Raw genomic sequence first — 19,532 nt, 5'->3', positions numbered from 1 at the left:
GAAATCAGCACGAAAATGACTCCTGAACGCAGTAAAAATGTAAAGAAACATTTTCTTCTTTCTTTCCCTGAAGTCTTTACAAACACAAAAAAATATATTTCATGATATTAATATTTTATATTATATTAAATATTTCTATTATATTAAATTCGATTCTTCTCTTCGCTATGATTGTCAAACCTCCACTAGCGCCCCCTGGTGGCCTCAGTGTAGAACCCAGTGCCTCAAAACATAAACACATATTAAAACAGCAAATAAACTTTCAATATCTTAAATAAAAGATATTTCTTCACTCGCTGTTTACTTCAGTGTCAGGATCTTTTCACTCACTATATCATGAGCAGACATCATGGTTCTTCTTTATCATGGATCTTCACTTCCCTCACACACATCTCCGATGACAGCACCACGCCTCCTGTCCAGGAACTCCATCACAGACTTCCACCAGATCGTCTGTCGAGGTCTCGTGACTCAGAGCAGATGTCATTGAACGCACCACAGTGTTTCCTGAACCGTGTCTCGACATTTCCTCGAGATCTTCTCTGGATGGAGAGACTCGTGAAGATTTCAAGAGGCTGGTCCTGATGAGAGTCAGCGCGCGCTGGGATTGGTGCGTCCGGACGTGACGTCACGCTGCTCGCACTTTATAAAAGCGCGTGTCCTCCTCGCGCACACACTTGACTCACGACTGTTGCTGAAACTCCTGCTTCTTCTCCCGCATCAGGAACCCAGCGAGACCATGAGCGAGGTAGGAGGACGTGTGTGCGGCGATGACGCGCGTGAGCCGCGCGTGCACGTGAAGTTTGTGCGCAGCTTAGGATGTTTTTGTGAAGAAACGAGACGAGAGTCTGAGTCTGAGATCCGCAGTGTTTTCTCTCGTTGAAGCTTGAATTAATTCATGGAGATTATTGTGTGTTTTTACTTCTCTTGTCAAATATATATTTTAAAACACATTTCAAATGTATATTTTAATAACATTTCTCTAGACGTTTACTATTGATTAATTAATGACTTAATTAATTGATTACTATGATTTATTGTCACAAGACTTTAGATCCTAGTTGTGTTTGTGTTTAAATTCGATCAAAGATCATCATCTGAAGATCAATCATTGATTCAGTTTCACCTGCGACTCTTTGACTCGACGATTCAAACATGAACCTTCATCGAGTCTCTTCAGTGAGATGTTTGTGAGGAACATGAAGCAATGATTCTCTTCAGTGAGATGTTCGTGAGGAACATGAAGCAACGATTCTCTTCAGTGAGATGTTCGTGAGGAACATGAAGCAATGATTCTCTTCAGAGAGATGTTCGTGAGGAACATGAAGCAATGATTCTCTTCAGTGAGATGTTCGTGAGGAACATGAAGCAACGATTCTCTTCAGTGAGATGTTCGTGAGGAACATGAAGCAACGATTCTCTTCAGTGAGATGTTCGTGAGGAACATGAAGCAACGATTCTCTTCAGTGAGATGTTCGTGAGGAACATGAAGCAACGATTCTCTTCAGTGAGATGTTCGTGAGGAACGTGAAGCAACGATTCTCTTCAGTGAGATGTTCGTGAGGAACGTGAAGCAACGATTCTCTTCAGTGAGATGTTCGTGAGGAACATGAAGCAACGATTCTCTTCAGTGAGATGTTTGTGAGGAACGTGAAGCAACGATTCTCTTCAGTGAGATGTTCGTGAGGAACATGAAGCAACGATTCTCTTCAGTGAGATGTTCGTGAGGAACGTGAAGCAACGATTCTCTTCAGTGAGATGTTCGTGAGGAACATGAAGCAACGATTCTCTTCAGTGAGATGTTCGTGAGGAACATGAAGCAACGATTCTCTTCAGTGAGATGTTCGTGAGGAACATGAAGCAACGATTCTCTTCAGTGAGATGTTCGTGAGGAACATGAAGCAACGATTCTCTTCAGAGAGATGTTCGTGAGGAACGTGAAGCAACGATTCTCTTCAGAGAGATGTTCGTGAGGAACATGAAGCAACGATTCTCTTCAGAGAGATGTTCGTGAGGAACATGAAGCAACGATTCTCTTCAGTGAGATGTTCGTGAGGAACATGAAGCAACGATTCTCTTCAGAGAGATGTTCGTGAGGAACATGAAGCAACGATTCTCTTCAGAGAGATGTTCGTGAGGAACATGAAGCAACGATTCTCTTCAGAGAGATGTTTGTGAGGAACATGAAGCAACGATTCTCTTCAGAGAGATGTTCGTGAGGAACATGAAGCAACGATTCTCTTCAGAGAGATGTTCGTGAGGAACATGAAGCAACGATTCTCTTCAGTGAGATGTTTGTGAGGAACATGAAGCAACGATTCTCTTCAGTGAGATGTTTGTGAGGAACATGAAGCAACGATTCTCTTCAGAGAGATGTTCGTGAGGAACATGAAGCAACGATTCTCTTCAGAGAGATGTTCGTGAGGAACGTGAAGCAACGATTCTCTTCAGAGAGATGTTCGTGAGGAACATGAAGCAACGATTCTCTTCAGTGAGATGTTCGTGAGGAACATGAAGCAACGATTCTCTTCAGTGAGATGTTCGTGAGGAACATGAAGCAACGATTCTCTTCAGTGAGATGTTCGTGAGGAACGTGAAGCAACGATTCTCTTCAGTGAGATGTTCGTGAGGAACGTGAAGCAACGATTCTCTTCAGTGAGATGTTCGTGAGGAACGTGAAGCAACGATTCTCTTCAGTGAGATGTTCGTGAGGAACGTGAAGCAACGATTCTCTTCAGAGAGATGTTCGTGAGGAACGTGAAGCAACGATTCTCTTCAGTGAGATGTTCGTGAGGAACGTGAAGCAACGATTCTCTTCAGTGAGATGTTCGTGAGGAACATGAAGCAACGATTCTCTTCAGTGAGATGTTCGTGAGGAACATGAAGCAACGATTCTCTTCAGTGAGATGTTCGTGAGGAACATGAAGCAACGATTCTCTTCAGAGAGATGTTCGTGAGGAACATGAAGCAACGATTCTCTTCAGTGTGATGTTTGTGAGGAATGTGAAGCAACGATTCTCTTCAGAGAGATGTTCGTGAGGAACGTGAAGCAACAATTCTCTTCAGTGAGATGTTTGTGAGGAACGTGAAGCAACGATTCTCTTCAGAGAGATGTTCGTGAGGAACATGAAGCAACGATTCTCTTCAGTGAGATGTTCATGAGGAACATGAAGCAACGATTCTCTTCAGTGAGATGTTCGTGAGGAACATGAAGCAACGATTCTCTTCAGTGAGATGTTTGTGAGGAACATGAAGCAACAATTCTCTTCAGTGAGATGTTTGTGAGGAACGTGAAGCAACGATTCTCTTCAGAGAGATGTTCGTGAGGAACATGAAGCAACGATTCTCTTCAGTGAGATGTTCGTGAGGAACATGAAGCAACGATTCTCTTCAGTGAGATGTTTGTGAGGAACGTGAAGCAACGATTCTCTTCAGTGAGATGTTTGTGAGGAACATGAAGCAACGATTCTCTTCAGTGAGATGTTTGTGAGGAACATGAAGCAACGATTCTCTTCAGAGAGATGTTCGTGAGGAACATGAAGCAACGATTCTCTTCAGTGAGATGTTCGTGAGGAACATGAAGCAACGATTCTCTTCAGTGAGATGTTCGTGAGGAACATGAAGCAACGATTCTCTTCAGAGAGATGTTCGTGAGGAACATGAAGCAACGATTCTCTTCAGTGAGATGTTCGTGAGGAACATGAAGCAACGATTCTCTTCAGTGAGATGTTTGTGAGGAACGTGAAGCAACCATTCTCTTCAGTGAGATGTTCGTGAGGAACATGAAGCAACGATTCTCTTCAGTGAGATGTTTGTGAGGAACGTGAAGCAACGATTCTCTTCAGTGAGATGTTCGTGAGGAACATGAAGCAACGATTCTCTTCAGTGAGATGTTCGTGAGGAACATGAAGCAACGATTCTCTTCAGAGAGATGTTCGTGAGGAACATGAAGCAACGATTCTCTTCAGTGAGATGTTCGTGTGGAACATGAAGCAACGATTCTCTTCAGTGAGATGTTCGTGAGGAACATGAAGCAACGATTCTCTTCAGTGAGATGTTTGTGAGGAACATGAAGCAACGATTCTCTTCAGTGAGATGTTCGTGAGGAACATGAAGCAACGATTCTCTTCAGAGAGATGTTCGTGAGGAACATGAAGCAACGATTCTCTTCAGAGAGATGTTTGTGAGGAACATGAAGCAACAATTCTCTTCAGTGAGATGTTTGTGAGGAACGTGAAGCAACGATTCTCTTCAGAGAGATGTTCGTGAGGAACATGAAGCAACGATTCTCTTCAGTGAGATGTTCGTGAGGAACATGAAGCAATGATTCTCTTCAGTGAGATGTTCGTGAGGAACATGAAGCAACGATTCTCTTCAGTGAGATGTTTGTGAGGAACATGAAGCAACGATTCTCTTCAGTGAGATGTTTGTGAGGAACATGAAGCAACAATTCTCTTCAGTGAGATGTTTGTGAGGAACATGAAGCAACGATTCTCTTCAGAGAGATGTTCGTGAGAATCATGAAGCAACAATTCTCTTCAGTGTGATGTTTGTGAGGAATGTGAAGCAACGATTCTCTTCAGAGAGATGTTCGTGAGGAACATGAAGCAACGATTCTCTTCAGTGAGATGTTTGTGAGGAACATGAAGCAACGATTCTCTTCAGTGAGATGTTCGTGAGGAACATGAAGCAACGATTCTCTCCAGTGAGATGTTCGTGAGGAACGTGAAGCAACAATTCTCTTCAGTGAGATGTTTGTGAGGAACGTGAAGCAACGATTCTCTTCAGAGAGATGTTCGTGAGGAACATGAAGCAACGATTCTCTTCAGTGAGATGTTCATGAGGAACATGAAGCAACGATTCTCTTCAGTGAGATGTTCGTGAGGAACATGAAGCAACGATTCTCTTCAGTGAGATGTTTGTGAGGAACATGAAGCAACAATTCTCTTCAGTGAGATGTTTGTGAGGAACGTGAAGCAACGATTCTCTTCAGTGAGATGTTCGTGAGGAACATGAAGCAACAATTCTCTTCAGTGAGATGTTTGTGAGGAACGTGAAGCAACGATTCTCTTCAGAGAGATGTTCGTGAGGAACATGAAGCAACGATTCTCTTCAGTGAGATGTTCGTGAGGAACATGAAGCAACGATTCTCTTCAGTGAGATGTTTGTGAGGAACATGAAGCAACGATTCTCTTCAGTGAGATGTTTGTGAGGAACATGAAGCAACGATTCTCTTCAGAGAGATGTTCGTGAGGAACATGAAGCAACGATTCTCTTCAGTGTGATGTTTGTGAGGAATGTGAAGCAACGATTCTCTTCAGAGAGATGTTCGTGAGGAACATGAAGCAACGATTCTCTTCAGTGAGATGTTTGTGAGGAACATGAAGCAACGATTCTCTTCAGTGAGATGTTCGTGAGGAACATGAAGCAACGATTCTCTTCAGTGAGATGTTCGTGAGGAACGTGAAGCAACAATTCTCTTCAGTGAGATGTTTGTGAGGAACGTGAAGCAACGATTCTCTTCAGAGAGATGTTCGTGAGGAACATGAAGCAACGATTCTCTTCAGTGAGATGTTCATGAGGAACATGAAGCAACGATTCTCTTCAGTGAGATGTTCGTGAGGAACATGAAGCAACGATTCTCTTCAGTGAGATGTTTGTGAGGAACATGAAGCAACAATTCTCTTCAGTGAGATGTTTGTGAGGAACGTGAAGCAACGATTCTCTTCAGAGAGATGTTCGTGAGGAACATGAAGCAACAATTCTCTTCAGTGAGATGTTTGTGAGGAACGTGAAGCAACGATTCTCTTCAGAGAGATGTTCGTGAGGAACATGAAGCAACGATTCTCTTCAGTGAGATGTTCGTGAGGAACATGAAGCAACGATTCTCTTCAGTGAGATGTTTGTGAGGAAATATACACGTTTAAAATGTACATTTTTTAATTGATAAAAAGGTTAAATGTATTATTTTTTAAGTCATTAAATGGTTGAAAAATTACTTTTCAATCAAAATTGTGTGTAAAATGTTTCAATATTGTGATGAAAGTGATTTATTAGAGTTTAGCTTCGTCCATGAGCACCAGGGTCTCAGACTTACTGGTCACAGCAGCCTCACTCTTGACTGACATCTGTCCGTCAATATATTTGATCTTCATCATTTTCATCTCTGATCAAATAAATAAACAAATAAATAAAGGAATAAATAAATAAATGAATGAATAAATAAATAAATAAAAAGATAAATAAATAAAAAGATAAGTAAATAAAAAGATAAATGAATAAATAAACAAATAAATAAAAAGATAAATAAATAAAGGAACAAATAAACAAATAAATAAAAAGATAAACAAATAAATGAATGAATGAATGAATGAATAAATAAAAAGATAAATAAATAAAGGAACAAATAAACAAATAAATAAAAAGATAAACAAATAAATGAATGAATGAATGAATGAATAAATAAAAAGATAAATAAATTAAGGGACAAATAAATAAATAAATAAAAAGATAAATTAATAAAGGAACAAATAAATAAATGAACAAGTGACACTTTCACTCTCACCTCGACTCTGACGCGACATCAGCTCTTGAGAGTCGACACTGGATTTGAATACGTAACGATGGGATTTCAAGACTTTTATGAAACATCTCCAAACATAAGCGTCCTCTTGTAGGAACATCTTCCTGGAGATTAAATCGGTTGTTTTCACAGATCCAGCAATGATTTAGGTTCTGGTGGTAAACCTTTGACAGGAAGTGACATCATGACAACATTAAGCAGCTTTAGCTCATGTTTTCCTGGATTAGTGACTTGATCAGTTTCTATGTCACTGGTCGACTCTTGTGTCATCACTTGAACCATGTTGTGTGTTTGTGTTGTTGTGACATGTGTGACTCTAATGTATCGTCAGTGTGTGTGTTGTTGTGATGTGTGACTCTAATGTATCGTCAGTGTGTGTGTTGTTGTGACGTGTGACTCTATTGTATCATCAGTGTGTGTGTGTTGTTGTGGCGTGTGACTCTATTGTATCATCAGTGTGTGTGTGTTGTTGTGATGTGTGACTCTATTGTATCATCAGTGTGTGTGTTGTTGTGATGTGTGACTCTATTGTATCATAAGTGTGTGTGTTGTTGTGACGTGTGACTATATTGTATCGTCAGTGTGTGTGTGTTGTTGTGGTGTGTGACTCTATTGTATCATCAGTGTGTGTGTTGTTGTGATGTGTGACTCTATTGTATCATCAGTGTGTGTGTTGTTGTGATGTGTGACTCTATTGTATCATCAGTGTGTGTGTGTTGTTGTGGCGTGTGACTCTATTGTATCATCAGTGTGTGTGTGTTGTTGTGGCGTGTGACTCTATTGTATCATCAGTGTATGTGTTGTTGTGATGTGTGACTCTATTGTATCATCAGTGTATGTGTTGTTGTGATGTGTGACTCTATTGTATCATCAGTGTGTGTGTTGTTGTGATGTGTGACTCTACTGTATCATCAGTGTGTGTTGTTGTGGCATGTGACTCTATTGTATCGTCAGTGTGTGTGTTGTTGTGACGTGTGACTCTACTGTATCATCAGTGTGTGTGTTGTTGTGATGTGTGACTCTACTGTATCATCAGTGTGTGTGTTGTTGTGACGTGTGACTCTATTGTATCGTCAGTGTGTGTGTGTTGTTGTGACGTGTGACTCTATTGTATCATCAGTGTGTGTGTTGTTGTGATGTGTGACTCTATTGTATCATCAGTATGTGTGTTGTTGTGATGTGTGACTCTATTGTATCATCAGTGTGTGTGTTGTTGTGATGTGTGACTCTATTGTATCGTCAGTGTGTGTGTTGTTGTGACGTGTGACGCTACTGTATCATCAGTGTGTGTGTTGTTGTGACGTGTGACTCTACTGTATCATCAGTGTGTGTGTTGTTGTGACGTGTGACTCTATTGTATCGTCAGTGTGTGTGTGTTGTTGTGACGTGTGACTCTATTGTATCATCAGTGTGTGTGTTGTTGTGATGTGTGACTCTATTGTATCATCAGTGTGTGTGTTGTTGTGATGTGTGACTCTATTGTATCATCAGTGTGTGTGTTGTTGTGATGTGTGACTCTATTGTATCATCAGTGTGTGTGTGTTGTTGTGATGTGTGACTCTATTGTATCATCAGTGTGACTCTATTGTATCATCAGTGTGTGTGTTGTTGTGATGTGTGACTCTATTGTATCATCAGTGTGTGTGCTGTTGTGATGTGTGACTCTATTGTATCATCAGTGTGTGTGCTGTTGTGATGTGTGACTCTATTGTATCATCAGTGTGTGTGTTGTTGTGATGTGCGACTCTATTGTATCATCAGTGTGTGTTGTTGTGATGTGTGACTCTATTGTATCATCAGTGTGTGTTGTTGTGATGTGTGACTCTATTGTATCATCAGTGTGTGTGTTGTTGTGATGTGCGACTCTATTGTATCATCAGTGTGTGTGTTGTTGTGATGTGCGACTCTATTGTATCATCAGTGTGTGTGTTGTTGTGATGTGTGACTCTATTGTATCATCAGTGTCTGTGTGTTGTTGTGATGTGTGACTCTATTGTATCATCAGTGTGTGTTGTTGTGATGTGTGACTCTATTGTATCATCAGTGTGTGTGTTGTGATGTTTGACTCTATTGTATCATCAGTGTGTGTGTGTTGTTGTGATGTGTGACTCTATTGTATCATCAGTGTGTGTGTTGTTGTTATGTGTGACTCTATTGTATCATCACTGTGTGTGTTGTTGTGATGTTTGACTTTATTGTATCATCAGTGTGTGTGTGTCTGTTGTTGTGATGTGTGACTCTATTGTATCATCAGTGTGTGTGTGTTGTTGTGATGTGTGACTCTATTGTATCATCAGTGTGTGTGTTGTTGTGATGTGTGACTCTATTGTATCATCAGTGTGTGTGTGTTGTTGTGATGTGTGACTCTATTATATCATCAGTGTGTGTGTGTGTTGTTGTGATGTGTGACTCTATTGTATCATCAGTGTGTGTGTGTGTTGTTGTGATGTGTGACTCTATTGTATCATCAGTGTGTGTGTGTCTGTTGTTGTGATGTGTGACTCTATTGTATCATCAGTGTCTGTGTGTTGTTGTGATGTGTGACTCTATTGTATCATCAGTGTGTGTGTGTTGTTGTGATGTGTGACTCTATTGTATCATCAGTGTGTGTGTTGTTGTGATGTGTGACTCTATTGTATCATCAGTGTGTGTGTGTTGTTGTGATGTGTGACTCTATTATATCATCAGTGTGTGTGTGTGTTGTTGTGATGTGTGACTCTATTGTATCATCAGTGTGTGTGTGTGTTGTTGTGATGTGTGACTCTATTGTATCATCAGTGTGCGTTTGTACAAAACTCTCTTTTCATTTAAATATTGAGATTAGAAAATGATCTTAAGCTGAAGGAACTTTGTTTTTCTGGTGATTAAATCTTGTTGACCATAACCACACCCACTCTGCTGTGATTGGTCAAGAATGGAGGTTTGTTTATCTCGTACTTTTTATTATTATCAAATTGGCGAAGGTGCAACACAACAGGAACAACAATGCAACACAACAGTAACCACAATGCAACACAACAGTAACCACAATGCAACACAACAGTAACAACAATGCAACACAACATTAACAACAATGCAACACAACAGTAACAACAATGCAACACAACAGTAACCACAATGCAACACAACAGTAGCAACAATGCAACACAACAGTAACAACAATGCAACACAACAGTAACCACAATGCAACACAACAGTAACAACAATGCAACACAACAGTAACAACAATGCAACACAACAGTAACAACAATGCAACACAACAGTAACCACAATGCAACACAACAGTAACAACAATGCAACACAACAGTAACAACAATGCAACACAACAGTAACAACAATGCAACACAACAGTAACAACAATGCAACACAACAGTAACCACAATGCAACACAACAGTAACAACAATGCAACACAACAGTAACAACAACACAACAACAGTCAGACTTTTATTACACTGTAATCCGTCTCCATGACGACCTTTAGTCTTTGTCTCTGAAAGTGTTTTCCTCGTTCGCTGAGTTGTTTCTCATTGTGCGACGTGTAGTGTGTGTAGTGTGTGTAGTGTGTGTATCCGCCTACACAACCTTCATCAACACAGAACATGGCTTCACTTCCATCCATCATGCGTGTGCGACTAATGGATCCATCAATCCTGACGTTCTCTTTAACTGGGTTCTTGCATATGCAGCAAACACTGTAAGTGGATCAATAAAGAACATCGACAGCTTTATTTGTTCTGCTGCTCAAGAGCCTCTGAAGTGTTTATGGAGCCGTAACTGCTGAGGGCCTCGGCTCCATCCATGGGTTTGGATCTTGTTTGTCTGGAGAGATTCAGGTTGTTCTGTTGAACACGTTCATGTGGTGGATGAACTTGAACTGAACGTGGTGTTTGCTTCTGTGAACTGGTTCATTCTGGTTCATTCTGGTTCATTCTGGTTCATTCTGGTTCATTCTGATTCCTTCTGGTTCATTCTGGTTCATTCTGGTTCATTCTGATTCCTTCTGGTTCATTCTGGTTCATTCTGGTTCATTCTGGTTCTTTCTGATTCGTTCTGGTTCATTCTGTTTCATTCTGGTTCTTTCTGATTCATTCTGGTTCATTTCGGTTTATTCTGGTTCATTTCGGTTCATTTCGGTTAATTCTGATTCATTCTGGTTAATTCTGGTTAATTCTGATTCATTCTGGTTCATTTTGGTTCATTCTGGTTCATTCTAGTTCATTCTGATTCATTCTGGTTCATTCTGGTTCTTTCTGATTCCTTCTGATTCATTCTGGTTCATTCTGGTTCTTTCTGATTCATTCTGGTTCATTCTGATTCATTCTGGTTCATTCTGGTTCTTTCTGATTCCTTCTGGTTCATTCTGGTTCTTTCTGATTCGTTCTGGTTCATTCTGGTTCATTCTGGTTCATTTCGGTTCATTCTGGTTCATTTCGGTTAATTCTGATTCATTATGGTTCATTCTGGTTCATTTCGGTTCATTCTGGTTCTTTCTGATTCGTTCTGGTTCATTCTGGTTCATTCTGGTTCATTCTGGTTCATTCTGGTTCATCTTCAGCAGGTCGACACATTTATACACAGACTTAGAGGCAGAAACGTCTAAAACACTGTAAACAACAGCAGGTCAAACACGTCAGGACCATGAACGCATCACCGTGACTGACAGAAATGATCTGAACCTGGTTCTTCATGGTTCAAAACTCATTGATCCGGATCATGATCCGTCATTTATAAACATCGAAGAAAGAACTATAAACTAGTTCATTCTTGGAGCCGTGAACTTAACGTTCAGTTGAAAATGAGTGAACTGAACCTTGAACTAGTTCACTGGGTCAAAGGTCAATGTTGTCCTGTGAGGAGGTGATGGCTCTGGATCAAAGGTCAACATTGTCCCGTGAGCAGGTGATGGCTCCGGGTCAAAGGACAACGTCATCATTTCACTTAAAGACAGAAGTTTTTTTAAACCCACACATGCGTCGTTCTACTTTGAGATGTTGAAGGTCAAACAATCTCAACCTTCAACCTTCAACCTTCATGCTGTGAGTCCATCAAACCACTGTGACGTTACAAATGAAAAATAAAATCAACTCTAACTTTGCTTTAAGACACGTCATGAGTAGAAAAAGGCGTCGATGGAAGATCAGAGCCTGATGACATGAAGGACGTCTGGGGAGGGAACAGGCTGAGGAAGCAGCCAAGCAGCTCCTCAGCAGGGAAGTCAGATCTTTGTTTCTTGGCAGTTGCAGATTCTGGAGTCGTACCATGTTAAGACATAACCTAGTATAACACACACACACACACACACACATATACACAAATACACACACACACACACAAAATCCCACACACACACACAAACACGCACACACGAAAACACACACGCATGCACACACACACACAAACACACAAACACACACCATATGTATCTATAAGTACAGTTCACTCTATATATAGATTTGGTTCAATTGATGTTTTGCTGCATTTCTTGAATGTTAATCGTCCACTTGAGGAAAGAATGAGATTTTTCTTTGTGTCACAAACTTGAACATTCAGTTGTTCACGCATGGTTTCATGTGATAACAATATTTAACATAAGCCGCTCTTGAATTATTCCATCCATGTAAATTGCACACACAGACACACACAGACACACACAGACACACACAGACTCACACAAACACATACAGACTTACACAGACTCCCACAGACACACAACAACACACAAAGACTCACACAGACACAAACAAACACACACAGACACACACAGACACACACAGACTCACACAGACGCACACAGACTCACACAAACACCCACAGACACACACAGACTCACACAGATGCCCACATACACACACAGACTCACACAAACACCAACAGACACACACAGACTCACACAGATGCACACAGACACACACAGACTCCCACAGACGCACACAGACTCACACAAACACCCACAGACACACACAGACTCACACAAACACCAACAGACACACACAGACTCACACAGATGCACACAGACACACACAGACTCACACAGACTCACACAAACACCCACAGACACACACAGACTCACACAGATGCCCACAGACACACACAGACTCACACAAACACCAACAGACACACACAGACTCACACAGACGCACACAGACACACACAGACTCACACAGACACACACAGACTCACACAAACACCCACAAACACACACAGACACACACACACAAACACAGACTCACAAAAACACCCACAAACACACAGACTCACACACACTCACACACACACACACCAGGATCAGCAGTGTGTGTCATGGGTTGAGTCGACAAGAAAGAATCAACGAAGCGACGTTTCTGCTTCAGCTGCACATTTACTTCCATAAATGATTCCTTCAATAAATTACTGCTCAACAGTCGCGACTGAAGCCGAGGATCTGAAAGTCGCACCTAAGAATGAAAGCCGAGCGAGGATGAGTTCAAGTGTGACGACCGGATTTTTCTGGTTTTATCAGACGTTATGTTCACGAGTTGAAAGAGAGTTGAGTCAGTGAAGCTGGAACGAGTTTTTAAATCTTCTGCTCAAAATAGTTGAAAAACAGGTTTAAACTAGTTTGTTTATTAATCCAAATACTGTGACAGTTTATAACTTCAACCATCGTTTAAATCGATCAGACTTGGGTTCAGAGTTAACGAAGTTAACTTGACCCCTCAGGTGTGCCCCAGGGCTCTGTCCATGTCCCTCTTCTCTTCTTCATTTTCATTGTATTTTTCATCATACATCAAAGATGATATTTTCACTCTTAGTTTCATCAACTATCTCGACATCAAAGATGATATTCTCACTCTTAGTTTCATCAACTATCTCGACATCAAAGACGATATTTTCACTCTTAGTTTCATCGAACTATCTCGACATCAAAGATGATATTTTCACTCTTAGTTTCATCAAACTATCTCGACATCAAAGATGATATTCTCACTCTTAGTTTCATCAACTATCTCGACATCAAAGATGATATTTTCACTCTTAGTTTCATCAACTATCTCGACATCAAAGATGATATTTTCACTCTTAGTTTCATCGAACTATCTCGACATCAAAGATGATATTCTCACTCTTAGTTTCATCAACTATCTCGACATCAAAGATGATATTTTCACTCTTAGTTTCATCAACTATCTCGACATCAAAGATGATATTTTCACTCTTAGTTTCATCGAACTATCTCGACATCAAAGATGATATTTTCACTCTTAGTTTCATCAACTATCTCGACATCAAAGATGATATTTTCACTCTTAGTTTCATCAAACTATCTCGACATCAAAGATGATATTTTCACTCTTAGTTTCATCGAACTATCTCGACATCAAAGATGATATTTTCACTCTTAGTTTCATCGAACTATCTCGACATCAAAGATGATATTTTCACTCTTAGTTTCATCAACTATCTCGACATCAAAGATGATATTCTCACTCTTAGTTTCATCGAACTATCTCGACATCAAAGATGATATTTTCACTCTTAGTTTCATCAAACTATCTCGACATCAAAGATGATATTCTCACTCTTAGTTTCATCGAACTATCTCGACATCAAAGATGATATTTTCACTCTTAGTTTCATCAAACTATCTCGACATCAAAGATGATATTCTCACTCTTTGTTTCATCAACTATCTCGACATCAAAGATGATATTCTCACTCTTAGTTTCATCGAACTATCTCGACATCAAAGATGATATTCTCACTCTTAGTTTCATCGAACTATCTCGACATCAAAGATGATATTCTCACTCTTAGTTTCATCAACTATCTCGACATCAAAGATGATATTCTCACTCTTAGTTTCATCAACTATCTCGACATCAAAGATGATATTTTCACTCTTAGTTTCATCGAACTATCTCGACATCAAAGATGATATTCTCACTCTTAGTTTCATCAACTATCTCGACATCAAAGATGATATTTTCACTCTTAGTTTCATCGAACTATCTCGACATCAAAGACGATATTTTCACTCTTAGTTTCATCAACTATCTCGACATCAAAGATGATATTTTCACTCTTAGTTTCATCGAACTATCTCGACATCAAAGATGATATTTTCACTCTTAGTTTCATCGAACTATCTCGACATCAAAGATGATATTTTCACTCTTAGTTTCATCGAACTATCTCGACATCAAAGATGATATTTTCACTCTTAGTTTCATCAAACTATCTCGACATCAAAGATGATATTTTCACTCTTAGTTTCATCAACTATCTCGACATCAAAGATGATATTTTCACTCTTAGTTTCATCGAACTATCTCGACATCAAAGATGATATTTTCACTCTTAGTTTCATCAAACTATCTCGACATCAAAGATGATATTTTCACTCTTAGTTTCATCAACTATCTCGACATCAAAGATGATATTTTCACTCTTAGTTTCATCGAACTATCTCGACATCAAAGATGATATTTTCACTCTTAGTTTCATCAACTATCTCGACATCAAAGATGATATTTTCACTCTTAGTTTCATCGAACTATCTCGACATCAAAGATGATATTTTCACTCTTAGTTTCATCAAACTATCTCGACATCAAAGATGATATTTTCACTCTTAGTTTCATCAACTATCTCGACATCAAAGATAATATTTTCACTCTTAGTTTCATAAAACTATCTCGACATCAAAGATGATATTCTCACTCTTAGTTTCATCAACTATCTCGACATCAAAGATGATATTTTCACTCTTAGTTTCATCGAACTATCTCGACATCAAAGATGATATTCTCACTCTTAGTTTCATCGAACTATCTCGACATCAAAGATGATATTTTCACTCTTAGTTTCATCAAACTATCTCGACATCAAAGACGATATTCTCACTCTTAGTTTCATCGAACTATCTCGACATCAAAGATGATATTTTCACTCTTAGTTTCATCGAACTATCTCGACATCAAAGATGATATTCTCACTCTTAGTTTCATCGAACTATCTCGACATCAAAGATGATATTTTCACTCTTAGTTTCATCGAACTATCTCGACATCAAAGATGATATTCTCACTCTTAGTTTCATCAAACTATCTCGACATCAAAGATGATATTCTCACTCTTAGTTTCATCAACTATCTCGACATCAAAGATGATATTCTCACTCTTAGTTTCATCAAACTATCTCGACATCAAAGATGATATTTTCACTCTTAGTTTCATCAACTATCTCGACATCAAAGATGATATTCTCACTCTTAGTTTCATCAAACTATCTCGACATCAAAGATGATATTTTCACTCTTAGTTTCATCAAACTATCTCGACATCAAAGATGATATTCTCACTCTTAGTTTCATCGAACTATCTCGACATCAAAGATGATATTCTCACTCTTAGTTTCATCAACTATCTCGACATCAAAGATGATATTCTCACTCTTAGTTTCATCAAACTATCTCGACATCAAAGATGATATTTTCACTCTTAGTTTCATCAAACTATCTCGACATCAAAGATGATATTCTCACTCTTAGTTTCATCAAACTATCTCGACATCAAAGATGATATTTTCACTCTTAGTTTCATCAACTATCTCGACATCAAAGATGATATTCTCACTCTTAGTTTCATCGAACTATCTCGACATCAAAGATGATATTTTCACTCTTAGTTTCATCAACTATCTCGACATCAAAGATGATATTCTCACTCTTAGTTTCATCAAACTATCTCGACATCAAAGACGATATTCTCACTCTTAGTTTCATCAAACTATCTCGACATCAAAGACGATATTCTCACTCTTAGTTTCATCAAACTATCTCGACATCAAAGACGATATTTTCACTCTTAGTTTCATCGAACTATCTCGACATCAAAGATGATATTCTCACTCTTAGTTTCATCAAACTATCTCGACATCAAAGACGATATTTTCACTCTTAGTTTCATCAAACTATCTCGACATCAAAGACGATATTCTCACTCTTAGTTTCATCAAACTATCTCGACATCAAAGACGATATTTTCACTCTTAGTTTCATCGAACTATCTCGACATCAAAGATGATATTCTCACTCTTAGTTTCATCAAACTATCTCGACATCAAAGATGATATTCTCACTCTTAGTTTCATCAAACTATCTCGACATCAAAGACGATATTCTCACTCTTAGTTTCATCGAACTATCTCGACATCAAAGATGATATTTTCACTCTTAGTTTCATCGAACTATCTCGACATCAAAGATGATATTCTCACTCTTAGTTTCATCAAACTATCTCGACATCAAAGATGATATTCTCACTCTTAGTTTCATCAAACTATCTCGACATCAAAGATGATATTTTCACTCTTAGTTTCATCAACTATCTCGACATCAAAGATGATATTCTCACTCTTAGTTTCATCGAACTATCTCGACATCAAAGATGATATTTTCACTCTTAGTTTCATCAACTATCTCGACATCAAAGATGATATTCTCACTCTTAGTTTCATCAAACTATCTCGACATCAAAGATGATATTCTCACTCTTAGTTTCATCAAACTATCTCGACATCAAAGACGATATTCTCACTCTTAGTTTCATCAAACTATCTCGACATCAAAGACGATATTCTCACTCTTAGTTTCATCAAACTATCTCGACATCAAAGACGATATTTTCACTCTTAGTTTCATCGAACTATCTCGACATCAAAGATGATATTCTCACTCTTAGTTTCATCAAACTATCTCGACATCAAAGACGATATTTTCACTCTTAGTTTCATCAAACTATCTCGACATCAAAGACGATATTCTCACTCTTAGTTTCATCAAACTATCTCGACATCAAAGACGATATTTTCACTCTTAGTTTCATCGAACTATCTCGACATCAAAGATGATATTCTCACTCTTAGTTTCATCAAACTATCTCGACATCAAAGATGATATTCTCACTCTTAGTTTCATCAAACTATCTCGACATCAAAGACGATATTCTCACTCTTAGTTTCATCGAACTATCTCGACATCAAAGACGATATTTTCACTCTTAGTTTCATCAAACTATCTCGACATCAAAGACGATATTTTCACTCTTAGTTTCATCAAACTATCTCGACATCAAAGATGATATTCTCACTCTTAGTTTCATCGAACTATCTCGACATCAAAGATGATATTCTCACTCTTAGTTTCATCGAACTATCTCGACATCAAAGATGATATTCTCACTCTTAGTTTCATCAAACTATCTCGACATCAAAGATGATATTCTCACTCTTAGTTTCATCAACTATCTCGACATCAAAGACGATATTCTCACTCTTAGTTTCATCGAACTATCTCGACATCAAAGATGATATTCTCACTCTTAGTTTCATCAAACTATCTCGACATCAAAGATGATATTCTCACTCTTAGTTTCATCAAACTATCTCGACATCAAAGATGATATTCTCACTCTTAGTTTCATCAAACTATCTCGACATCAAAGATGATATTTTCACTCTTAGTTTCATCAACTATCTCGACATCAAAGACGATATTTTCACTCTTAGTTTCATCAAACTATCTCGACATCAAAGATGATATTCTCACTCTTAGTTTCATCAAACTATCTCGACATCAAAGATGATATTCTCACTCTTAGTTTCATCAAACTATCTCGACATCAAAGACGATATTTTCACTCTTAGTTTCATCAAACTATCTCGACATCAAAGACGATATTCTCACTCTTAGTTTCATCGAACTATCTCGACATCAAAGACGATATTTTCACTCTTAGTTTCATCAAACTATCTCGACATCAAAGACGATATTCTCACTCTTAGTTTCATCGAACTATCTCGACATCAAAGATGATATTTTCACTCTTAGTTTCATCGAACTATCTCGACATCAAAGACGATATTTTCACTCTTAGTTTCATCGAACTATCTCGACATCAAAGACGATATTCTCACTCTTAGTTTCATCGAACTATCTCGACATCAAAGACGATATTTTCACTCTTAGTTTCATCGAACTATCTCGACATCAAAGACGATATTCTCACTCTTAGTTTCATCAACTATCTCGACATCAAAGATGATATTCTCACTCTTAGTTTCATCAAACTATCTCGACATCAAAGACGATATTCTCACTCTTAGTTTCATCAAACTATCTCGACATCAAAGACGATATTCTCACTCTTAGTTTCATCAAACTATCTCGACATCAAAGATGATATTTTCACTCTTAGTTTCATCAAACTATCTCGACATCAAAGACGATATTTTCACTCTTAGTTTCATCGAACTATCTCGACATCAAAGACGATATTTTCACTCTTAGTTTCATCAAACTATCTCGACATCAAAGACGATATTCTCACTCTTAGTTTCATCAAACTATCTCGACATCAAAGACGATATTCTCACTCTTAGTTTCATCGAACTATCTCGACATCAAAGACGATATTTTCACTCTTAGTTTCATCGAACTATCTCGACATCAAAGACGATATTTTCACTCTTAGTTTCATCAAACTATCTCGACATCAAAGACGATATTCTCACTCTTAGTTTCATCGAACTATCTCGACATCAAAGATGATATTTTCACTCTTAGTTTCATCAAACTATCTCGACATCAAAGACGATATTCTCACTCTTAGTTTCATCAACTATCTCGACATCAAAGACGATATTTTCACTCTTAGTTTCATCAAACTATCTCGACATCAAAGACGATATTTTCACTCTTAGTTTCATCAAACTATCTCGACATCAAAGATGATATTCTCACTCTTAGTTTCATCGAACTATCTCGACATCAAAGATGATATTCTCACTCTTAGTTTCATCGAACTATCTCGACATCAAAGATGATATTCTCACTCTTAGTTTCATCAAACTATCTCGACATCAAAGATGATATTCTCACTCTTAGTTTCATCAACTATCTCGACATC

General features: G+C 38.4%; 1 protein-coding gene across 1 annotated transcript in view; it reads left to right on the top strand.

Annotated features, from left to right (window-relative positions):
• Positions 1 to 674: 674 nt before the first annotated feature.
• LOC148074609 (calmodulin regulator protein PCP4-like) overlaps positions 675 to 19,532 on the top strand; it is a 38,676-nt gene continuing 19,818 nt past the window's right edge. The window contains exon 1 of the mRNA XM_087795850.1: positions 675 to 748. Within this exon, the coding sequence (XP_087651976.1) occupies positions 740 to 748 (9 nt within the window). The 5' untranslated portion in view covers positions 675 to 739. The remainder of the gene's footprint in view (positions 749 to 19,532) is intronic.

This window comes from Callionymus lyra, chromosome 7 (assembly GCF_982586985.1).
Source record: "Callionymus lyra chromosome 7, fCalLyr1.hap1.1, whole genome shotgun sequence".
Lineage (NCBI taxonomy): Eukaryota > Metazoa > Chordata > Actinopteri > Syngnathiformes > Callionymidae > Callionymus > Callionymus lyra.
This window is presented reverse-complemented; position numbering and strand designations above follow the sequence as displayed.